At 44.2% G+C, this 25352-nt stretch overlaps 1 protein-coding gene across 5 annotated transcripts in view; it reads right to left on the minus strand.

The window, feature by feature from the left end:
• Positions 1–1138: 1138 nt before the first annotated feature.
• Positions 1139–25352, minus strand: part of LUZP1 (leucine zipper protein 1) — a 96458-nt gene continuing 72244 nt past the window's right edge. For all 5 annotated transcript variants that reach the window (XM_050790289.1, XM_050790301.1, XM_050790298.1 and 2 more), the window contains 2 exons: positions 7429–10619; positions 1139–5249 (listed from right to left, as the gene is read on the minus strand). In XM_050790289.1, the coding sequence (XP_050646246.1) occupies positions 5094–5249; positions 7429–10500 (3228 nt within the window). In that variant the 5' untranslated portion in view covers positions 10501–10619 and the 3' untranslated portion in view covers positions 1139–5093. The remainder of the gene's footprint in view (positions 5250–7428; positions 10620–25352) is intronic.

Here is a 25352-nt window from a genome sequence, read left to right on the forward strand (position 1 = left end):
AATTCTACGAAAGCTGTTGGTATACATTTTGGGAAGCACACTACGTAAGAGCAAGGGCTTAGGTAACAGCTGGTTTAACAAATTGCCACAAACTTAGTGGCTCTTAAAAAAAAAAAAAATCTACAGTTCTGGATGCTTAAAGTCTAAAATGGGTCTGCAGGGCTGCATTCATTATGGAGGCTCTCAGAGTGGGGAGGATCAGTTCATTTCCTTGCTCTTTTCAGCTTCTAGGGGTGGGAAGGCTTGTGGCTCCTACCTCCATCCGCAGAGCACCTAACTCCAATCTCTGCCTCCATCATCACATTGCCTTCTCCTGTAGTCAAATCTTTGTCTCCCTCTTAAAAGGATATACCTGTGACTACATTTAAGGCCCACCTGGATCATCTAGGATGATCTCCCTCATCCCAGAATCCTTACCGGCAAAGTCCCTTTTGCCCATATAAGATAAAAACATGTTACATGCTGGTTCCTTACCAGGGGCTCCTGACAGATAAACTCAGTTACTACAAATCCAAGTAATGCCCCTTAAATGTGGTTTTATTCTTAGTATGAGTTAAGGGACATAATGTATATTGTTGGTCTGACGGGAAGATGAAAACAGAGAAGGCTTTTTCCCCCCCTAGTCTTAAGAATTCGTGACAGTATGGAAAGAATCTGCACACCAGGATCAGGGCAAGTGGCGGAACTGATGAAAAGGTGAGGGCTGTGCACAGTGCACAGTGCATGGACCTCGGCATACACCTGCGTCTGAATCTGAGTTCTGCGATCAACATTGTTACTTCACGGGGATTAGCTAGGGTATCTAATCCGGGGTAGGTCTCTTAAGAGTTTTTGTTTTTTAAACAGATGGCATAGGCAGCTTGAGAGAGAGATGACTATCTGGCAACAATGGGCAAGCCTGAAAATTAAATGTTGCAAAGAAATAGCTGCTGATTATAATTCTAGTTATGTGGGTCCTACGCATGTCCTTTTCTAAGCCTCAGTTAATGTTTCCAGTCCTTGCAGTATCAGTAATTGGTTAGGTAAAATACCCAGTTTTAAGCATCATACAATGAAATACACTAGAGCTGCATCAATGCATAGAAGACAGATACACAGGGATGACATTAACACTCGCATCACAGACTTGCACAGAGTATATATGGAAACGAGGGAGCTTTATTGGTTACATATTGTACTGCAGAGCCAACAGAGAGCATTCGCGCCAGAGGATACATGCAGACAGGCAGCTCCAACGATACACATGCACCCAAGGAGCCCTGAGCCACTGCTTTGCCCTGGTTTCCAGCGACAGGTTCCGACCTCCTTGGTCCCATGCTTGGAGCAGGAATGTAGAAGCTGCTGCACCTAGACTCCAAGGGGCAGGGGTGAGACCAGAGCACCTGCCTGAGCAAGTAGGTGTGGACCAACAGACTGCCCCCAACAAAGGGGCCTATAATGCAATAACAGTTTATTTGAGGGCTACCTTCTTAGCCCTCTCAATCTTTAAAATACAAAAAAATAGACTTTATTCTCTTAAAAATACATTCCATTCAGTATGTTCTGAGCTGGGAAGCAGCAGGAAAATAGGGCCCCTTTCTCCTATGATCTTGGTTGTGAGGTTTTGAGGAGAACCCTGTTCCCCACTCGGGGTATTCAAAACATAATCCCTAAAAGCAGCTCTTTCCAAAGCAGTCTTGTCAGAGAAATAACAAAACCTCCTAACAAGGTAGCCAGGGACCCAGCCTCTGGATCCCCGTTCCTTTATTGGGAAGTGGTAGCACTTGGCACTGACCCACTAAATATAAAGAACTAAAAGTGCCCCAGGACGACAAGTCCAAGAACACTATAGCGCCCCCCACATCCCGAACACTCCAACGAGAGGGGGTTATTTTTGTGCAAGCTTGCCTGCAGCTGAGGGTGAGGTGGCATCCTTGGCCCCACTGCAGATCCCTTTAACCCACACTGTGACTCTTTCATTGCCACCCAAAAGCAAAAAAACCGCCACCGCTTATTTATCCACCTCCAGCTTTCTCTGGTTTCGTGTCAGAGTGGCAAAAAAACAGCAGCAGGTGGAAGAGATCAGCTGCTGGTACTAAGCCAGCTCCACTCCCTCCAACCAAGCAGCTCTATTGCCAGGTCCCCAACTCACTAGGAACCCTCCAACAACCATACACCTGCCAGTAAAATTTAAGAGCCAAGCTATGGAAGAAACTTGTCGTAAAAGTGGGTTTGCTGACTGGGGGCAGTGAGACTATTTGGCTTGATTAAACAACTATCCAACTACAGGTCTCCCCTCTACTTGGAGGCTTCCTCCAGGACCCCTGACGATGAGGCCTGGGTCCAAACAGTTACACCTCAGTTGCTTTCCAGAAACATGCCTCCCAACTTTGGGATTTGAGAGCCAGCCTTGCCAGCCATTTGAAGCCCAGAGAAACTGAGCCTCCAGCCTTTACTTGCTATTACTACGTTATTTTCTGCAATGCTGAGGACATTTAAAAATAAAATCTATCTAGAAAGTGTGCAGATTAAAGAAACAAAATATCCTGAAATAACTGTTACAATCAAATCCTATTGCACTCAGATTTCAAGATGACAGCCCCAGCAAAAGGGCTTCACAGCTGTCCCTCTTCCACAGGACATTTTGAGTAGCAGCAGATGTTGGTGCTGCTGAAATGTGGAAAGATCCAGACTTTGGCACCAGGAGCTATATAGCACCAGAATCCAGGGCTCCAACACCCAAACACAAGAATTATTGGCGAGATCTTTTTAAGCATGGCTTGGCGCCCTTCTGTTTCCATCAGCAGAGAAGAGCCACAGACTTAGTTTCCTATACCTTCAGTTGACCACCACGGAGGTTGATTTCCTTTGAACTCTCAAGGTTGCCAACCAGTGAAGGAGAATGGCAGGGAGGCCGCAAGTGAGGGACGGCAGCCTTGAGTGAGCTAGTTTCTGGCCAGTGAGCCAGGAGAAGCAGCAGGAAGAGATCCTGGAAATAGCATCTTGAGCATTAGAGGTGGGGATGTGGAGAGGAAAGGCAGGCCACATGACAATGCCTTTAGATTGACAACTCTAGGAAACAAGTATGAGCAATAGATTCCTGTCCCTGAAAGTAAGGTAGGTGCTCCCCAAGCCTCCTCACTGCCAAATCTGATGCAGACAAGGGCAGGATGAACACTGATTCCCATGCTGAGTGAAGGCAGGGAAGACCAATTCCTCTGGAGGAAATCTTGAGTCTTCCTCTTGCCAGGAGATTCATAGGAGATGCACAGGAATAGGAGATGCACAGACTTGGGTACTTTCCATAACATCTAGACTCCTAGAAAGCCAGGAGATACTGTGTGGCACTGGACAAGGCTGATGCCACAAAGAGCCTCAGAGACCATCCAATCTAATCCCTTCACTTTGCAGACTGGGAAACAGGCCCAGGGAGCTTCTCTGAGCTCATCCCCATGAGATTAAAACATGAGGAAACTAAAAAACAAGGCCCAGAAAAACAATTGAGGGCAGGGGGGAAGAACCCACATGGATGATACCTTCCAAAAGCAAAAATCATCCCATACTATTATACTATTTACCTGAGAACAGGTAAATCATCCCATACTATTACAGATGGTGAAAACAGGAGAACCTCAGAATACCAGATTTGGTGCCCTTAGAGATCATCCATTTCAAAGAACTCATTTTACAGACAGGGAAACTGAGGCTCCAAGGCGGCAATGACTCACCCAAGGTCACACAGCAAGGAAGTAAAGCCATGGGGAAACAAATACAGCTTACCAGACTGCTAGTTTAATGTTGTCTCATTCTGAGGGCAATAGTGTCTGCTTCATAAAGGTAGCCTTTGAAAGAGGATCCCTTCTTTGAATTGAAAGAACGCTAAAGAAAAAGCAGTGCCAAGAATATACAATTCTTTTAAACTTCCCCATATGACTGGTATAAGGAACCTAACCAATTTATTTACGTGGCTTTCTGAAAGGTTTGCTGCATTTTGAACTACATAAACCTGAGGCCCTCAATGGGTATGTACGTATCACCTCTCCTCCAACGAAGTCATCATGATAGTCGACTTGCAGAAATCCGGGGCCCACTTCTGTAGGAATGCATCAGCTTGGTAAAGTGCGATGCCTCCTCCATGGGGGACGGAGGAGGAGGAACAGGAGGGAGTAGTCTCATAGTCCATGCCTCTCATGGAGCTATTGCTTGTGGAGTGACTAAAGGTGAGTCACTTCGGGTCTGCTTTCCCCCGTGCTGGGCACTTCCTAGAAGGCAGAGGATGCTGGGTCAGGCCCAGCTTAGCCTAGGGATTTTCCCAAGGTGGAAACAATGAAGAGAGAGCAGGCGATGCCAGCAGCATTACTGGTGCTCGGGAAAGAAGATGCATGAGGCTTGCCCCAGGTGCCTTTGAAAGGTGAGCAGAGAGAGCTGGGGTTGGGGAGGGATGATGTCATTCCAATGGGTATCCGCATGGGTATCTGCATGCTCTGCTTCCAGGAGACTGGTCAGCCAGGGGCCAGGTCAAACTTCAACCTAAAGGGTAGTCTCAATCCTTCAGAGGCAGCACAGACCCCTTTCTGCTTTAAAAGGCTGCGGAAAAGAACGCCAGGGAGAAAGAAATGAAAGCCCCCTAGATGGAGCTGATGGCTGGTAAATCTTACGGGGTACTTGAGCCCACTGGGCAAATGAGGAATGAAGTGGATATAGTGAGACTGAGAAATCAGAACATTAACCACACAGACAGGGGCTGTCTTAGGATCCAGAAACAACCCACCAAGGAGCCGAGAAGAACTTTTGACTCCTGTGGTGTGGTGGGGACTTTATCTTCCCCCGTTTGGGGGCCAGAATGGTCCAACTACTTGGTTGACAGGGACAAGGAGAGAGAGAGGACTCGTGCATTGGGGAAGGTTGGGCCTGGGTGACTGTCCAGCTTATAGTCTCTGATTCCCTCTGGCCAAATGGCAAAAATTACCTGAGCCACAGCCCAGCTCTACCACAGTTTCCCAGCCAAGGCTTGTGTCTTGCCTGGTTAACTGGCCTTGGATCCTTCATGGGGCAGGACAGTGGAGAGAGCTAAGAAGCAGGAGCAGAGGGCAGACAGCAGACACCTAGCGGGTTCAGTTCTCCTCAGCACAGGGCCTGGTTGGCCGTAATTGTTCCTCGGCCCGTACTCGCCCAGGCTCTGGCAGCCTCTGTTTCCCAGGCAGTTCAGACGGATCCAGGGAGTTGTGCAGTTGCCTGTAGACACTGAGTGTACAGTCTTCCCCTTCTTCCTCCTGTGCCAATAGATAATAAAAGTGCACTGTGGAGATCAGTAAAGTGAGGAACAAGACACCCTCACCTGCTACCACAATGGGTCCCTTCCAACCTAGCAGAGGCAGATATAGCCCAGACAGGCCCTAAGTTAACTGCAAAGATATGCTTTTGCCTGAGTACGGGCCAATATGTAAGTTCCTTGGAAATCGGGTAGACCGGGAACTCCAAGCTGCTAGGAACCATCAGGGTAGGCTAGGAGGAGGCTCACAACAGAACAGGAGCCTTACAGAGGACAGAGCCTGGAATAGGTGCATGGGACTGGTACCCCTGAGGAGGGGCCAGCAGTCTGAGTTCTGCACGTGCATGCAGGCTGCATGATTCTGGGGATGAGACCCATCCACATCCTTGGTGGGGAGCTGAAGAGAGGTCCGGACAGCTCTCTTCCTCCTTCCCACATACAAACTACCAGAAAGCTCACATGCCCGTCTCTCATCCTTCTTCTCTCCTCTTAAATGTCCAAAGCTTCTGGGGCCCAAATAGCTGTCTTTCTCCCTATTCCTAGAATTCTACCTTTTTTTTTTTGAGATGACGTCTCGCACTGTCTCCCGGGCTGGAGTGCAATGGCACAGTCTCAGTTCACTGTAACCTCTGCCTCCCGGTTCAAGCGATTCTCCTGTCTCAGCCTCCCAAGTAGCTTGGATTACAAGCACGCACCACCACACCTGGTTTCTTTTGTTTGTTTGTTTTTGAGACGTCGTTTCGCTCTTGTTGCCCAGGCTGGAGTGCAATGGCGCGATCTCGGCTCACTGCAACCTCCACCTCCCGGGTTCAAGTAATTCTCCTGCCTCAGCCACTCCCGGGTTCAAGTAATTCCCCTGCCTCAGCTTCCTGAGTAGCTGGGATTACAGGCATGTGCCACCACACCTGGCTAATTTTGTATTTTTAGTAGAGATGGGGTATCACTATATTGGCCAGGCTAGCCTTGAACTCCTGACCTTGTGATCTGCCCACCTCGGCCTCCCAAAGTGCTGAGATTACAGGTGTAAGCCACCATGCCTGGCCAGAATTCTATCTTTTTAATGTTCTCCTTGGTTCTCCCAAGCAAATGCAGATCAAAGAATAACATAGGCATGAGTGAGAAAGGTTAGCAGAGTAGAAAGAACATTGGATTTAGAGACAGGAATCTTGGATTCAAGTCTTAGCTCTTCCAGTAATTAAGCTGGGTAACCTTGGGTAAGATATTTTGTGTTTCTGACCCTTAGCTTCTATATCTGAAAAATGGGGATAGTATCTGCCCCCAGGCAGATATTCAAGGGACTGAATGACACAGTGGGTAGTGAGTACTTTTGTCCAGTGTTAAGTACCCTGTAAAGAGTCACAGGCTTTTCAAGTTAATAGTCATCTGCTTTTTGTAAAAGAAGGGAGCACTGTGGCCAGGTCCAAAGAGTTTTTCATCATCACGGGTTTCTTACTGAAAAGACACTCCCAAGGGCTTCTCCAGATGCTGTTCTGACACTCTGACCCTAACACTCACATAAGGCAGGTGGTTCTGGATTTATCAAAGCTGTAATGAGCCATACTGAACCAGCCCTGCCCTCAGACTGATGATATGAGACAGACAGCTGTCTGGGGGGGTCAAAAGAAAGTGTCATTTGGAATTGGGTATAAGCTTATCTGAAATAGGCCCAGTGTAAGCCCCGGCTCTCCTCATCCCTGAGAGGCCAGCAGCCTGTGAAGATCTGCTAACTGAGGCAGCCGAGAACTTGCTGACCTGGCTCCCCATCGCTGTGTTCTACAGAAAGGGCACCAGGCCTCCTACTGTCGCTCAGAGCTCCCCAGCAGCTATAGCTGCTGCTTGTGCTTTTCGTGCTGCTCTGAGGTCCTACAGGGAGCTCCTTTAGCTGCTCTGGCAAACCAAGCGAAGAGAAGACATATTTCCTTTTTGTGTCGCCTTCATATGTGAGAGCAAAATGAAGACAACAAATTGGAAAAAGGATTTTGAAAAGTCATGCTGCTAAAAACCTTCTTTAGGAGAAAGGTCAAACCCACCTGATTTTTCAACAGTTCTTTAAGGAACCCAGTTCTACTCAGTTCTCAGGATCCTGGGTCACACAGGCCAGAGGAGAGGGGAAAAAGGAAAAGCAAAGAAGGAAAAGGGAGAGAGAAAAGAGAGAGGGCAGAGAGGCTGGAACTCACCATGCCTGCTGAGTGGTTCCAGGCTGCGACAGTGATGGTGTCTCCTACCCGATTCCGACGGGTAAGCACCTCTGACACAGTGAGGCTACTTTGGGTCCTTCTGGAGGAGGCCTCAGGGGCATCCCCTGAACTTGGTCCTACCCTTCGAGTGCCCTGCTCAAAAAGGTAGGCCCTGGGCTGTTCAAGTTCTGAGAAGTCTGTGGAAGACCTCTGGGTGTAGGCATTGGTATTGGCAGATTCCATGTTTTTACCTATTCGAGTTGGGGGGTCTTCTAAAGATTTCAAGTCTCGCCTACTCTTCCAGGCATTCCGCACAGTAACATGTCTGGCATCTGAGGAGCCCACTTCTGAAGGGGCACTATGGCTTTTCCACCTGATTGTCTCCGCTGGAGGTGCATGACTATTCCTCTCCACAGGATCCGATGGCTTGATTATAATGCTGCTCCGAGAGACCACTGTTTCTGGCCTGTTCTTCAGGGGCCCATCTGCCATTCTCTCCGCTTCTGCAAGCTGCAGGGTGATGTCATGTTTGTGAATGGAGAGCTCAAAAGGGGAGCTGACATGGTTGCTAAATGATGTGAGCTCTGCCGGCCCCACCTGGATATTGCTGGTGGATGTGTGCCTCTCCCTCAGGGCCTCACCCAGAGCAGCTCTGGGGCTGCTGCTGTCAGAGGGATAGATAGTAATGCTACTTGTCACTTTGTTTGGCCCTGGTTTGGAGACAGGTTTCTGTTTCTCCAACGTAGTCTCTGTTCCAGATCCTCCCATGATTTTTTTCACATCCTTATCAACAATAACAGGTTTGATGATGGCTCTAGATCGCAACGCCTCTCTGGGGCTAAAGGGCCTTTGGCTTTTTACCCCAGCACCATTGGTATCTGGGAGCTCCATGGCATTGGTGGAGGCTCTGACAGATTTCACAGATTCATTCTCTATTCCAGCATCTTTATCATTCTCAAACAGGGAGGTTCTAGGTACCCCTCGGGCTTTGGCCTTTTCTCTAGAGTTAGGCTGTGGTTTGGGCTCGGGCTCTGGAGTGATGGTTGTATTTACCAACTTGGCAGTAACAAGAGATGCTATGTCCAAGTCATCATCTGAGTCTGGCTTCTCTCTGCCACTGGATTTGATGACTCGACACCTCAAGGCTTCATGCTGACTGCTGTCTTCCATCACAACTGCTGCAGGTTGATCAACCCCTTCTCTATGTGAGGTTGAAAATCCCTGAAGGATGTTCTCTTGGCTTCTAGAGCTATAAGGATACTTTGATAAAACAGGAGCCTTGGAATTTGAGGAACTGGTATTGGCCTCAAGGCCATTGGCAGCCTTTTTGCCTTTAGAGAACCCTTCTGAGGAGGATCTTCGAGATGAGGCCAGAGCTCCAATGGCCTTAGAAGAGCCAGAGTTTGCAGCGTGAGTTACTTGACTTCCATTGCCAGGTACATGTCCCCTCTTGCCAAAGACAGACTCAGAGGAGGTGTCAGAAGCCTTGTCAGCTCTACCCAATGTGTCACTGGGAACAGATCCGTGGGTGGTGTCACTAAACGTTCGTGTTGTCTTCTCCACTTTTCCCTTCAGTCCGCTCTCGGTGCCCGGCTTGGGAGTCCCCTTCCACGCTTTACTGTGCTCCTGAGCAGCAGGGGGGTAGCGACTCAGCACTGAGGGCTGCTCCCTAGACTTCTTCCCTTCGCTCTGGGAGGATCCGGGTGCGAATCGGTCTTCAGTTTTCTTTGTCTCCTGAGTTCCACTGTCTGTACTCGCCCCCATGTGAGAAGCTTTTGCTGCCCTCCTGTTGGCGAAACTGGGAGAAGAAACCTGCCTGTTGCTCAGAGAACAGTTTTCATTGTTGAGAGCAAACTCCCTGTTCCGGAGTCGTTCCCGCTTATGCTGAGGAGACAGTTCCCGTGCTGTGTGCCTGGACGCAGGAGCCTCACTTCCGTGGCCTCTAAACTTAGTCCTCTCATGTCTGCCTTTGCTGGACAGGAAAGCATCTTCCCCTTCTACCTCCCCATTTTCTAACTCTTTCTGTTTCTTGATTTGTAGCTTTATCTCCTCCAGTTGGCTGGCTAATAATTTGTTTTTATTTTGCTCACTTAGGTAATTATCCTGAAGGTCATTATTTTTGGCTTTCATTTTCTTAAGCTCTTCTTCCAACGATTCAAAGTGTTTGATTTGTGTTTTAAGTTTCTCAATCTCCTGGTTAAGGTCTTTGACTTTGTTGTCTTCCTGATTGCGGTTCTTTTCATTTTCTGATTTGTTTCTTGTTTCATTCTCTACCTGCTTTAGGTAGTCCAGAGCGCCCTTCCTTCTTGATTCTTTGGACGGCAGTGTAGAAGAGATGCCATCCTCAATCCGAAGGTCATTTCTTTCCAGATTAGAAGCATTCCTTGTATAATCTCGGTTCATTTTTTTGTTCTGCTCTAGTTTTTGAGTGAGTTCTTTTATCAATTTCTCATTTTCTTTCTCCTTTTCATTCAAGTATTTTCTCTCACTTACAAAGCTCAGAGTTAATGATTTCAGCTTTTCTAACTCTGACGCTAAACTCTGCTCAGTTTTATCCAAGCGGTCCTCAGAAGATTCTAGTTCTTTCACTTTGACTCTGAGCATTTCTAGCTCAGAGGAGATTTTCTTGGTCAGATTTCTCTCCTCATTCAGGCTCAAACACAGCTGGGTACAGTCATTCTTACTCCTGCTGAAGGCCTCTTCCAGCTTCTCTAATTCAGCCATTCGTTTCTGAAGCCGCTCAATCTCAGATTTCAGCTCCCGGGTGAGGTTTTCTTCCTCTTCAAGTTTCTCCTTCATCAGACGACACAGATCCTCTGCTCTCTTAATCTCCTCGTCTTTGCCTTCAATTCTCAGCACCCGCTGGCGCAGCACTTCAATCTCCGCCAACATGCTGGAGTTGCTACCTTCTGCCTGAATCACCTTGTCCTGGAGATCCAGGAGCTCATCCTCTGCTTTCTGGAGGTTTTTTGTGGCTTCCTCCAACTCATCAAGGCGGCGGCTTAGACTCTGTAGCTTAAATCGCAAGTGGCGGCTGGAGGCCGTCTCCTTGTAGCTTGTAAATTCGGCCATGTCTACTGCCAGCCAATGTGGACTCCTAGAGGCATCCAACTCCACTCAAGGGGATGAGAAATGGTTACCTTTCTCTTGGCAACCACAATCTTCTTTGACAGCTGGAGACCATCATCAATCTATGGAAGCAAAGTAGAAAGCACGTCAGTCAGCAAATGTAAAACCTGCATGTTAGCTCCCAGTTATAGAAAAGAGCTCCTATCTGTTCCTGGTGCCTGGATCATAGGAGGGACTCAAACTCGTTGAATGAATGACAAATAAACCTGCAAGAAAACACTGGTTCTTTATGGCCGATATTGAGTTGATACCTCGTTTCGCCCTAATAAAGAATGTCACCAGTGGCAGCATGGCAAAAAGACGTATAAGAAGCCTCAATTCTCATGGCAGGGTAACATCATTACCACCTGCAACCTGCATAATCTCAGGAGAGTCATTAACAATGTAAACTGAGCCTCAGTTTTACTTAGTGGTAAAATGGGCATAATGATGTCTACCATATTTCTCCCCAGTGTTGTTCTGAGACAATATGTGGAAGATCTTGGTAACAAAGCAATAAACAAACCTAAGATTATTTAAAAAAAAAAAAAAAAAAAAAAAAAAAAGATTATCTCTTATGAGCTATTGTGACTTAAAAGTGATACAAATTAACCCATCTGCCTTGCTATAAATGGTGAGCTTCACAATATACTAAAGCAATCTCTCCACGCCCGTTTTCAACATCTCTTCTCCCAAAAGTGTATTTGTAAGTGGAATTCAGGTGTGAGTTGGCCCGACCCAGGCAACAGGCAGCTTCTACAAAATGTATCCTTTGGCACTGTAAGACAAATGTCCCAGATGTTAAGGTTGATATGAAGACTGGTTTGTTTCTTTGAAAGCCATTTCACTAGGGATATATACCAAACATATAATAATACCCCAAGGAAAGAGAGAAAGGGGAAGGTTTAGTTTTTTAATGTAATTTTCTCATTTTTAAAACAGGAGAATGGATTAATAAAGGTATTTTAAACAGCCTTCATAAACAATAAGTCCTACGAAATTAAAAGGCAGACAACAGACTTCCACTTCCACCACTATGGCAAACCAGATAGACTGGAAAACCTCTAATACTATAAAACAGCTAAAAATACTGAATAAAATGTAACCATCACTTAAAATGTATAGTTGATCACACAGAAAGTAAGTGACATTCCAGCTAAAACCAGAAGAAAAGAGGACTAAATGAAAAAGAACAGTAAGTTTAAACTACCACTGAGCTGTCCTTATTAGTGTCTTGCTGATCTCCAGAACCAAGGAGTCTGGGTCCTAACAATCATGCAGGTATAAGAGACAAGAGTCTGGGCCCAATAGAGGTGGTAAGTTGAAAATGAGACTTCAGTCCCCAATCTAAAGCAAGGACTATTGGAGAACTACAGCTTCAGGATAACTAGTGAAAAAAGTCACCTCCCTGATACAGGGAGATAACAGGACCTGGGCTCCATTAGGAGTTAAAGGAGGATTATCCCTAGAGAATTTGTCATCTTAGACCTGCTCTCACTTGAATTCAGAGTTCAAATTTATACCACCTGAGTGGTCCAGAACCTATCTGTTCTGAGAAACTAGCATAAAATGGCCATCAGCCTAGTAATATCCCTGGGAAACCTAGCTGAGCAAACAAAAGTACTCTGAAGGGAGCTCCTCTCTACAGAGGTCACACAGGATTCCCACAGATTAAAGTCCAGCTGAACCCAAGCTTTTAACTAAAAATTACAAAACACATAAAGATCCATCTTTTACTATAACTGGGCAGAGCAAGTTTATACCAAAAAGAACCAAAGTTACTAAGATTATTGGCTAGAAACCATACAGTAAGTACATTCCAATGTTTAAAGTCATAAAAGGAGGAATGAAAAAACAGGAGAAAGGAACAAGGTGCTATCAACAAAGATCAGAAGATCTGAAGATTAACCACATACAACAGCTACAAATAGAAAAGAGAAATGGCATATTAGAGGCAAAGGAAGATATTAAAAAATAGTGATCAAGAGAGATATGAAATTACAAAAAGCACAGAGTTAAAAAGATGGAAAAGGTAAAAGAGAGGTTAACAGACAGGGGAAATATAAATTTAAAAGGTCCAAAACAAGGAAGTTTAACAGGCAGCCCAAAAGGATAGAATACAGAATGGGGAACAGGCAATATCTGAAGAGCCAACAGGTAAGAATTTTCAAGAGTTGATTAAAGATATGGAACCTCACATTCAGGAAGCAATGTCCCAACAGGAGAAAACTAAATCTGCACCTAGACACATCATAAGGATACGGAAGAACATACCACAAACAGAAAATCTTTAAAAAGCAAAAAGAAAAAAAAGACCATTGTCTCAGTCCATTTGTACTGCTGTAACAAAATACCTGAGGTAGTAATTTATAAGAACAGAAATTGGTCAGGTGCAGTGGCTCACGCCTGTAATCCCAGCACTTTAGGAGGCCAAGGCAGGAGGATCACTTGAGGTCAGGAGTTCAAGACCAGCCTGACCAACATGATGAAACCCCGTCTCTACTAAAAATACAAAAATTAGCCGGGTGTGGTGGCGCACACCTATAATCCCAGCTACTCGGGAGGCTGAGGCAGGGTAATTGCTTGAACCCGCTGGATGGAGGTCACAGTGAGCTGAGATCGTGCCACTGCACTCCAGCCTGGTCAACAGGGCAAGACTCCATCTCCAAAAAGAATAGAAATGTATTTCCTCACAGTTCTGGAGCCTGGGAATGTAAGATCAAGGCACCAGCAGGTTTGGTGTCTGCTGAGGGCTCAGTCTCTGCTTCCAAGATGACATCTAGAATGCTGTTTCCTCACAGGGAAGAAGGAATGGAACGAAAACGGTTGAACTCGCTCCCTCAGACCCTTTTTTAAAGGTGCTGATCCCTAATATTACCTCCTTAAAGGTCCTACCTCTTAAAGTTGTTGCACTGGGGGTTAAGTTTCAACACGAATTTTGGAGGAAGCAAAAACATCCCAAACACAAAAACAATCTATAATAACAACTGAACCACTTCTCAGCAGAAACTTTTAAGTAGGTGGCAAGTAGAATGGACTATAGGGGAAATGGGTGGGAGCAGGAAGACCAAATAGGAGGCTATTGTAGTAATCCAACCAAAACACAGTTATGGCCTAGATCAGGATGGTGACAATACATGCGTTCCAAGAGCACATGACCAAGACAGTTGAGAAATGGTCAGAATTCTGGCTGTAGGAAGGTACGACCAAAGGATCTGCTCTTAGACTACATGTTAAGCATGAAGCAAAGAAAGGAATTAAGAAGCCGGGTGCAATGACTCATATCTATAATCCCAGCACTTTGAGAAGCTGAGGTGGAGTTCAAGACCAGCCTGGGCACAACACAGTAAGATCCCGTCTCTATAAAAAGGTAAAATAAGATAAAATTAGAAAGTGCAGTGGCATACACCTGTAGTCCCAGCTATTTGGTAGACTGAGGCAAGAAGACTGCTTGAGCCCAGGAGTTTAAGGTTTCAGCGAGCTATGACTGTGCCACTGTACTCCAGCCAGGGTGACAGAGCAAGACCCTATCTCTAAATAAATAAGCAGATAGATAGGTAGGTAGATAGATAGGTAGGAATTAAGGTAGACTCTAAGGTGGCTGGGCTGAATTTGTAGATGGACAGCATTATCATCAATTCAAATGGAGATGACTGCAGATGGAGCAGTCTGAGAAGGAAGATGAAGAGTTTCATTTGGGACATGTGTATGAGATGTGTATAAGATGTGTAAGGGCCTACTTAAAATTCCTGGTAACGATTTGAAGTGAAACCAATTAACAAAGTTCTATCTTTTTCTCCAGTCTTGTTCAGCTGGTTGAACAGACGAAAGAATAGAGAAACCAGAGTTGGACTGAACCAGGTCGAAGCACTGCATAACAAAGAGAAGGACAGGAGAGCAGAGGATGTGTGTGAGGGACTTTAAATTCACTCTGTATAGAAGGAGGTGACGAATAGTGAAAATATAATAGAAACTAATGAATTGAAGGGGACTTGAAGGCTTGTTGGAGTAAGGGTACCAGGTACCAGAGGAAATTAAGCCTGAAATATAGAAGACAGAAATCAGAGAGGGACTTCAAGGAATTGAAATCATGGAAGGACTGTAGTTATTGATAATGTCAAAAACGAAGTATAATTATAGGAATCCTGTGGGGGAGTAGGGAGAAGTAGAAAACAAGATCATTGGAAGAGAGAAATAATTGAGAGGTAAAGGTGTTACAAGGGTCACCAGCATGTGAGCACCACAAATTAACAGGAATAATGCTGGAAAGAGTGACGTTAAGACAGAATCTGAAGTTGTTGAGAAGGTAGGGGCAATGACTCAGGGCATCAATGATGACAGCAACAATAGGGTATTAGGTGATGTTGTCCAGTAAGATTGCATTTAAAACTCACGGATAAGAGTGAAGAAACACAGTCTGAGACATAAGAGAAAAACAGCCACCACTGTAGAGGGAAGAAATGACTCCAACAATGATCCTATGAGAAAGCTTAGGGCAAAAGAAAAACAACTGAAATTGGGCCTGGTGGAGACGCCAAATGCCAATTCTCTCCAAGCCTGATTCTTCTAATGGCTGCACTATAAGCCTAGAGCCACCAGATGGGGCTCAAGCTCAGCTCCTCAAAAACACCAATGCTTGAAGCTGTTGAAAAGACCAAGCCTCCCCCTTCCATTCAGGTCTTGCCCACCCGATTACAGCTCCCTGTCCATCACTCGGTTTTTCTGGGTACATCTTTCTCTGTCCTCTCATCTTTGCCTCTTTTGGTCCCCCTTCTCCTTTCCCCAGCCTACCTGCTTCCTCATTCTCAAAAACATAGAGGGAAAAAACCTTCTATGTTTATGTTTTTAGAAGGAAACCTTTTCCCTTTTAAAAACTCTTGCCTTTGGCCTTCTGCCCAGTGGTACAATTAAAACCTTGTCAATTTATACACAGTGTTGGTTTGGGGGGACTTAACTAAGTTTAGACCACATACCAATTTTAAATGAGTGTATGATACAAAGGATCTGTGTTCCCATCATAGTCACTGGAAGACAAATGATATATGATGCATCTATAAAGTGCTTTAAAACAGCATATCGTCATAAATACGCTTAAACCATTAAATTGTATATTTTAAAGAGATAAACTTCACGATACATAAAGCATATCTCAATAAAGCTGTTAAAGAAAACCCAGCTTATCCTCAAACTGTAGCATTCTCTCAGCACATCTTATTTATACTAGCTTATACTATAGTTTTCACAATCTCTTTTTCAAAAGAAGGAAACGTTAAACTTTAGTATAGCCCCATCTATAAATTATCACAATTCTGAATTAGGAGAGTCTGGGAATTATACCACTGTTTTATTTATTTGGCGTTTAGTGCCAATTTTGTATGTTCTATTCAAGACTCTGGATGATATCAACCAACCAGTACAGGCAATGAAAAAGCTAAACCCAGTAAATATGCAGCAAATACTTACTGGACGCATACAGAGAAAGCAGGTATTACACATCACTACTTAAAACCCTCTAAAGGTCCTGGCTACTGTTAGGATAGTCCAAATTCCCCATGATGGCACCCAAAGCCCTTCATGATCTGGCCCCGCCAGCCTCTTCATCTACATCCTCGCCCTCCCTCTTCCCTCTGGGCCCTCACTAGTTTGATTCCTTCTCATTTCTTCAGATCCCATCTTAGACAAGGCATCCTTCTGGAAAATTCTGGAGTGCCTTCTTCAAACCCCAGGCCAGAATCAGGGCCTCTCTTTTTCGATTTCACAGTCTGCTGTATGGTTCCCACCACAGAACCTATCACACTCTATTGAAGCTTTATTTACTCAATTCTTCTCTTCAACTTGTGTCACCACTATATTCTCAGTACCCAGCAGAGAGCCTAGAACACAGTGAATGCTGAAAATTCCATGAATTTGACTGATGAGTGAGTCTCCTAATTTTCAAATAGCTTGTCAGTCCCTTGGCAATGACCATTAACAGAAAACAATAAGAATGACCATGATCTAATCACGGATTACAAAGGAGAAAACAGATGGCAAGAGTGAACAGACAGCACAGACTCTCAGGCCCTGTCGTAATGCTCTGAAGGATCTCATCCCTAGCCCTGTGCCACCTGCACAATGTCTCAACCACAATACTCTCCCCTTGACCTGCTGGGAAGTCCTTTCTTGCAGGTCTATGCCACACAAACAGGACACAGATATCAAAAAACCACAGCACTCACAGGATGTCCAGCTCCAGTTATTGGACCAAGTGTTGCAGAAGTAGTAGAAAACATTTCTGGATCTTCCTCCACTCCTCAGAATGAGATTTCAGAGTCAGAAGGTAGCTAAAGATCATTTAGTCAACTGGTTTTCAAACTAGACTCAGCAAATCCCCTTGGGGTCATTTAGGGGAAAGAGGGCCGGGGAGATATTTTGAGCAGGCTGAACTCCAGGCTCCTTTCCACTTACTCAACCAAAGCAACTGATTTTAGCTTCTTACCATATTGGGCTTCCCCTATATGACTTTATTAAATAAAGAGATCTACATAGCTTTTATTTAAAATAAAATCACTTACTTCATCCAATCCCCTTAATTTAGAAACAAGGAAACGGACTCAGAAGTAAATTCTGTGCTTTCTCCAACAGTTTAGCAAAGTCAAGGACTTCAGTCTCCTGACTATATTCAGGATTCTTCCCATTATGCAAAATCACCTCCTTATAAACTCTTAAGCATTTTTACAAAATGAGGAGTTCTGAGCACTACTCTATAAACAAACTAACAATGACAGAAGAGTATAAAGGAATAAATAAGTACAACCACAAATAGGGCACTACTATACTACAGGCAATACTAAGTACCTTATATACATGATTTCTGCAGGAATCCCAGATCTACCGTTTACTTTACATGTTCTTACATTACTCCATGGAGGTTTCCCTCAGTGTCTACACAAACACAATACGGTAATCCCTGGGCATGTAAAATGCTTAGCACAACACCTTGCACATAAGTCACAACAAACAGTACCTAGTATTCCTCTATTCAGCTTTCACAATAACCTTATGGGGCAGGGACTCTCAAATTTTCCCAAAGTACACGGCTAGCAAGGATAGAGCAAATCTAGGTCCAATTCCAAAGTTTATATTCTTTTAAGAATACTATACTGTTTGGCCAAGTCACTGATTTTCTCTATGCTTTAGTTCCTCTGAAGAAATAAAAGAATATCAACTCAACTACCTTACAGCAACACTATGCAATAAAGTTAGCAAAAACACTTTGAAAAGTCCTATGCATACCTAAAGTACGTTTCATCAGGGAGAATCCTCCTAAAAATAGTGATTCACTAAGATCATCCTTTCTCCCCAGAGTAAACAAGGAACTCGACTGAAAATGGGGTTAGGAGGTTACTTATCTCTGACCTTTTGGCCCTAAGCATAGCCAAAGTAAGAAATGCTTTGCTGCCTCCCAGATCATCCAAAAGCAAAGTACGCCTCTCTTCCTACTGTCTCCCTTACTCTCTGTTAAGTATGTTTATCCAGGCAAAATTCATTTATTTAGCAGACACTTATAGAACACCTATGATGCACCCAACATTTTGCCAAGATAAGTAGAAAACCTTACCTTTGCCTGAAGTCTTCCCTGACCATCTTACATAAGATAGCACCCACCCTTTTGCGTCCCGTCTTCTATCCTGCTTTTCTTTTTTTCCTTAGCATATTGTACTATCATACATATACATCGGAAGCTCAGAAGAAGTAATTAAATGTGCCTAAGGGTGGGGTCTGAGAAGGAAATTGTTTATATTAAATCTTGGAAAATCATAGGAAGGTTTTTACAAAGGGAAGGACAGTCTCACTTTTTCATGCCAACTTCCCCTACATTAGTACCTGGCTCAGTTCTAATTCATGCTAGCAAGATACAGCGCCAACTGTCTCTCATTCAGGGCTCTTTCTATCAAAGTTCCTGAACCCAGCTCCAAGTGGCCCCATCCAGCATTTTGGAGGGTGGCTCTTCTTCCTGTCCTGGCAGATCAGGAAGGTCTGAAATAGAACATAATCAGGCCTGCCCTGCCCCTTCTCCTAACACAGCTGCCATGATTCACTTCCTGTTCCCAATAGTCATTTAAAGAGGGGTAGGCAAACTTTTTTTTTAAAGTTTGACAGTATACATGTAAGTATGCAAACTTAGTTTGAGAGTAAATATTTTAGGCTTTATAGGATCTAAGGTTTCTATTCCAGCTACTGAACCCTGACAATGTAGTGATGAAGCAACCACATACATACTGTACAGAAGTGGATGAACATAACTATGTTTCAATTAAACTTGACTTACAAAAACAGGCAGTGGGCAGGGCATGGCAGCTCACGCCTGTAATCCCAGCACTTTGGGAGGATATGGGGGGAGGACTGCTTGAGGCCAGGAGTTCAAGGCCAGTCTTAGCAATACTGCAAGACTCTATCTCTATTTAAATAAATTATTAAAAATTTAAAAAGCAAAAAGACAGTGGGCCTGTCTGCCAGAATTTGCCAATCTCTGATCTAAAGGATAATGGGAGCAATTTATTTTTTATTTTTTATTTTTTTGAGACAGGGTCTACCAGGCTGTAATGCAGTGGAGCAACCACGCTCACTGCAGCTTCCACCTCCTAGCCTCAAGCAATCCTCCCACCTCAGCCTCCCAAGCAGCTGGGACTACGGGCACACGCCACCATGCCTGGCTAATTTTTCTTTTTTTTTTTTTCTTTTTTTTTGGAGAGAGGGGGTCTCTATGCTGACCAGGCTGGTCCCAAAATCCTGGACTCAAGCCATCCTCCCACTTTGCCCTTCAAGCCTTCTAAAGTACTGGGATTACAGATGCGAGCCACTGGCCCTGGCCAAGAGCTATTTTCAAGCAGCTTCCTCCTGACCACTTGTAGTTACCTGTTTTAAAATCTTAGGCTGTCTAAGTCTCACCATCAAATTCTTGCACATTTCTATTTAATTACAGGGCTTACATTATTTTTCCCAGAATCACAAATTCATGTAATTTGGATATGCAAACTCAAGAGTTAGGAACCCAGCTAACATATAGAGATTCTTCATGTTGGAAAGGATTTAGAGATCATCTAGTCCAACCTCCCACTCAATGCAGACGTTATCTAGCAAGTAGTCACTCAGCTTCCGTTCAAACACTTCTAATGACAGGAATGACAGTCACTTCCTCCCAAGACAACTCACTCCATCTTTGGACATCTCTAAGGTAAGATACCCTACTTATTTTTCTTCTTGGCACATTTAACCACCTGATTACTTGTAAATTTATTTACACTGATTCTTCTTACCATAAAGTAGGATGTGTGACATCAGAAGCATAGTTTTTTGTGTTTGTGATTTTTTACTGCTGTATCCCCCGCCCCTTGAACAATGCCTAGTACATAAAGAGTATAAAATAGTTGTTTATTGGGAAGGAGGGAGGGAGAAAGAGAGGGAGAGAGGGAAGGAGGGAGGGAGTGAACAAGCTAACAAAACAATGCTGCATTTGGGGAATTTAATTCAGCGTGGCTGACACCAGAGACACAAGGGGAAGAGCAATTAACTGGTAAGGTTTGGGTGGTAGGTTTGAGGCCCCTGAAATGTTACAGCAAGTGCAGAGGCTGAGGGTGTACTGTTTCAGGAACATTCCCTTATCTCCTTTCCTTCCAAGCCCCCCCAACCCACAGCCATTCCAACAGTAAACATCTTTTTTTTTTTTTGAGACAGAATCTTGTTCCATCATCCAGGCTGGAGTGAAGTGGCACGATCTCAGCTCACTGCAACCTTCACTTCCTGGGTTCAAGCAATTCTCGAGAACTGCCTCAGCCTTCCGAGTAGCTGGGATTACAGGTGTGCGCCACCACATCCAGCTAATTTTTCTATTTTTACTAGAGACGGGGTTTCACTATGTTGTCAACACTGGTCTTGAACTCCTGACCTCAAGTGATCTGCCTGCCTTGGCCTCCCAAAGTGCTGGGATTACAGGTGTGCGCCACCACGCCTGGCCCAATGGTAAACATCTTTCAATGCATCTGTTCTCTGGGACTTCCTTTTCAAAACATCCTTCCCCACAAGAGAAATGCACCATCCTAAATTCTGTAGATGCTTCTATCACTCTACCCACGATATTTAAAATATCTGTCATTCCTCTGCTGGGCTCTGAGAGCAGGGACTGTGTTATCTTCATTTTTCAGTCCTGGGCACTGAATACAGTGACAGGGGCAAGGTAGGAACCTTGTAAATGTTTTGTAAATAAATTAATGTAATAGTTTTATTATATTCCGTACTGGCCAAATTTACATAAAGGGGACTATTTTCAGATCTAGGCACTACATTCTAGGAAAGATGATTAGCCTTTATGCCAAAGGCTGAAATGCAAGTGCCAAAGAGATCAGGCCAATGATTTAAATGAGTTCAAGGGCCTAGAAGGACTACAGCTAAGAGGGGTTATGCCCTCCTTTTATATATAATCTCTTAAATGTAGCCAATGAATTCAGATTTTAAAAAAGAGAAAATAAAAAGAATACCACTGTATAGTCCTCCAAAACACACATGCCTGCAAGTGGAAATGGGAAGCAAATCTGCAACCTGTATTGGACAAAGGGATTAAGCAAGGGAGTAACACAATCAGAACTGCAGTTTTTTAAAAGACCATTCTAGCAGGATAAACTAGGGTGCTATTGTAATAGTCAAGGCAAGAGATGGGATAAGGGCCTGAACCAGGACAGTTCAAATGGAGTAAGAGGGTGGGACAGATGAAAGATGACCTGGTGGCCGGGCGCGGTGGCTCAAGCCTGTAATCCCAAGCACTTTGGGAGGCCGAGACGGGCGGATCACGAGGTCAGGAGATCGAGACCATCCTGGCTAACACAATGAAACCCCGTCTCCACTAAAAATACAAAAAAATTAGCCGGGCGTGGTGGCGGCGCCTGTAGTCCCAGCTACTCGGGAGGCTGAGGCAGGAGAATGGCGGGAACCCGGGAGGCGGAGCTTGCAGTGAGCCGAGATCGCGCCACTGCACTCCAGCCTGGGCGACAGAGCGAGACTCCGCCTCAAAAAAAAAAAAAAAAAAAAGAAAGATGACCTGGTCTGCCCAGTTCTCATAACGAAGTCCAAGATTGCATGAACTAATCTGGCAGCCACAGTACCAGTTTGTAGATTCATACTTGTTTTGTTTCCAAATAAACTGTTAAATCTCATTTTTAATAACCGAAATATGGGGTTTAATTGTTTTGCAGGCAATGCGATACAATGATTAAAGTTTACGAACTCTGAAGCCAGGTAGCCTAAGTTCAAACTCTGACTTTACTAGCTACTAGCTGTGTGACCTTGGATAAGTCATTTGACTTCTCTATGCTTCAATACCTGTAAGGTTAGGGTATGTGTAAATGAGTTAATGCAAGAATTGCTTAGACTAGTACCTGGTCCACAGTAAGTGTCATGTAAGTTTCAGCTTAAATTATTATTTATTATTTCTGGATTTCAACTTCTTAGTTTTAATCCCTTGACTAAATATTCTCTACACTGTCCAGCCTGCAAGCATTCACTATGTAAGTCTCATAGGCATGTCTTTTCTATATCTTCATCCAAATTGATGTTCAAAAACAAAATATAACCAAAAACAGCCCTGACAGCCCTGTAGAATGTCACTAAAAACACCTCCTATAGATTAACACCGATCTACTACAATTCCTGAGTGCAATTATTCAACAAGCTCCAAAGCCAGGTCAAATTTTTTTTTTGTCTTGGGATCACATGAGAAAACATTAAATACCTAATTTTAGCACTTAAGAAACATCACCTTTGTAGCACATTCCAATCCTCCAGCAACCTAGGAATTTTTCCAAAAATGAAATGCGCTGATATATACCAAACTGCTATATGGTAATTATTTCTGGATAATGTGCTTTTTTTCTGTTTTTGCTTATGTCTATTCTCTAATATTTTTATACTTAACTTGGACCAATCATTTAAATAAAATCATGGCAAGGCTTAAAGAAAAAAAAGAATTGTTATCAGCTAGCATGATTTATTCTTAATGAATACAAGCTGGCTTCTAGGGGTCACTGTTGTTCTCATTCTTTGATCAATCAATTTTAGAATTTTACCTGAGATCACTGTCAAGTTTTCAATGACATCCTTAAACCCATGTGACCCAGAGGTTAACTCCAAATAAATCAAACATCTCAGATGGGCACAGTGGCTCATGCCCATAATCATAGAGCACTTTGGGAGGCTGAGGCAGGCAGACAGCTTGAGCCCAGGAGTTCGAGACCAGCCTCGGCAACATGATGAAACTCTTTCTCTACAAAAAATACAAAAATTAGCTGGGCATGGTGGCATGTGCCTGTAGTCCCAACTTCTCAGGAGGCTGAGACGGGAGGATCAACCGAGCCTGGGAGGTCAAAGCTACACTGAGCTGAGATCACACCACTATACTCCAGCCTGTGTGACAAGAGTGTGAGACCGTCTCAAAAAACAAAGACAAAAATTAAAAAAAAAAAAAAAAAAAAAAAAAAAATCAAACATGTCTACGGGGAGAATTAAAATTTGAGAGCCTTCAAAATATGTCTAGAATCCATTGCTTTCTGGTTAGCCACCACTACCACCCAGGTCCAACCTACCATCATCCCTGCCCTGGACTACTGATTACTGCAAAAGCTTCCTAACTTGTCTCCCTGCTCCCATCACTGTCCATCCTTCCCCACCCTCCACAGTCTGTTCTCCCACAACAACCAGAAGAGGCCTTTTAAAACATCAGTCAGATCAAGTCACTCCTCTGCTCTAAACTCTCTAGTGCACCTCACTTAGAATACAATGCACTCCAAAGGTGTCACATGGCTAAGGCCCTGCAAGATCTAGGTCCCATCACTCATCTGCTGCTCCTTCCCTACGACTCCACTCCAGCCACACGGCCTCCTTATGGGTCCTTATACATGACCAGTTACACTCATCTCATCCCTCACAGATTTTATACCTGCTGTTCCCTCTGCCTAGGATGCTTCTCCTTCCCCCAGATATCTCCCTGGCTGGACTCCTCACTTCTTTTAGATCTTAGCTTAAAATATCACCTCATCAGAGGCCTTCCTTGATTGCTATACACAAAGAAGCAATCCCTCAGCTCCCTACCACTATCACCTTATGCTGCTTTTTGTCTTCTTAGCATGTACAATCTAGTGGATGTTATTATCTATTTACCTGTTTATTTATATCTAATTATTCATTTTTATCTGTTTCTACCCATTAGAATACAATCCTTCAGAGCAAGGACTTTTTCTATTTTGTTTAATGCTGTATACTTGGTTCCAATAACTAAGGCATGTAGTAAGTGGTCAATTTTTTTTTTGTCATCAGAACATTAGCCCCAGTATATAGCAAAATATTTTATGCATAATAGGTATGTGTAGGCTGGGCGCAGTGGCTCACACTTGTAATCCCAGCACTTTGGGAGGCCGAGGTGGGCAAATCACCTGAGGTCAGGAGTTCAAGACCAGCCTGGCCAACACTGTGAAACCCTGTCTGTACGAAAACTACAAAAATTAGCCGGGCGTGGTGGCATACACCTGTAATCCCAGCTACTCGGGAGGCTGAGACAGGAGAATCGCTTGGGCCCAGGAGGCGAAGGTTTGCAGTGGCAGTGAGCCAAGTTCGCCAGTGCACTCCGGACAGGGCAACAGAGCAAGACTCCGTCTCAAAAAATAAAAAAATAAAAAATAGGTATTTGTAATAAGTTTTACGAATAAAATGGTTGTTCTCCCCAAAATTTCACCAAATATATGAAAACACCATTGGTTCTTCCATTAAAAGAGACCAAATACTGGCTGCCCCTCGCCCAACAAGAAATTAATTTCATAACCCAGTTCTCTGAGATAAGAGAAATGCTCCAGGGAAAGGAACAGAACAAGAATCCTGAACCAATTAACAGGGCAAGAGTTTGCCTTGAATTTTCCCACTCCTTCAAGAAGAGTTCTGTAGTATCCCTAACTACACCTATTTCCTAAGAGGGGTTGACATGAGAGCAAGAGGCTTTGTTAAGATTACTTTCCTATGCCCAGTCACTGCTATGAGGAGAACCCATTTCCCACTCATTCTGAGTTATCCTATTGCTCTACTTTCCTAGGGAAGTTTTCTCTATCATCCAGCTATCAGTAGCAACCAAGACCACTGGGTCTCTTGGCCACTCACCACTCAAGTTCTCACTTGTCTCCCTTCTATTTCATTAGTGCTCTACTCTGCCTTAGCCAACACCAACCAATAAAATATTGGCACATAAAATCCACATATGGCTAGGAAAAGAAGCTAGTTGTTGATCAAAAGGTTTCGTATTTTGCTTTGCTTTTCCAACCTTAAATCAGTCACAGCCTCAACCAAAAAGTAACTTTCTCAAAAGAGAAACATTACAGTATAATGAAAATAACCCACTGTGGTGGTGGCTCATGCCTATAATCCCAGCACTTTGGGAGACCAAGGCAGGAGGACTGCGTTAGCCCAGCAGTTGGAGACCAGCCTGGAAAATATAGAGACCCAGTCTCTACAAAAAAATTAGCTGGGCATAGTGGTGCACACCTGTAGTCCCAATTACTCGGGAGGTTGAGGTGGGAGGCTCACCTGAGCCCAGGAAGTCAAGGCTGCAGTGAGCCATGATCATGCCACCGCCCTCCAGCCTGGGCAATGGGAGTGAGACCCAGTCTCAGAAAAAAAGGAAAGAAAGTTAACACAGGTTTGAAACCTAGTTCTACTACTTGTGTGAACTTGGAAGAGTTATTTAACCTCTCTAAGCTTGTTTCCTTGTGGTGATGACAACAGTACTTACTTCATAGGGTTGG

This window comes from Macaca thibetana, chromosome 1 (assembly GCF_024542745.1).
Source record: "Macaca thibetana thibetana isolate TM-01 chromosome 1, ASM2454274v1, whole genome shotgun sequence".
Classification (NCBI taxonomy): domain Eukaryota; kingdom Metazoa; phylum Chordata; class Mammalia; order Primates; family Cercopithecidae; genus Macaca; species Macaca thibetana.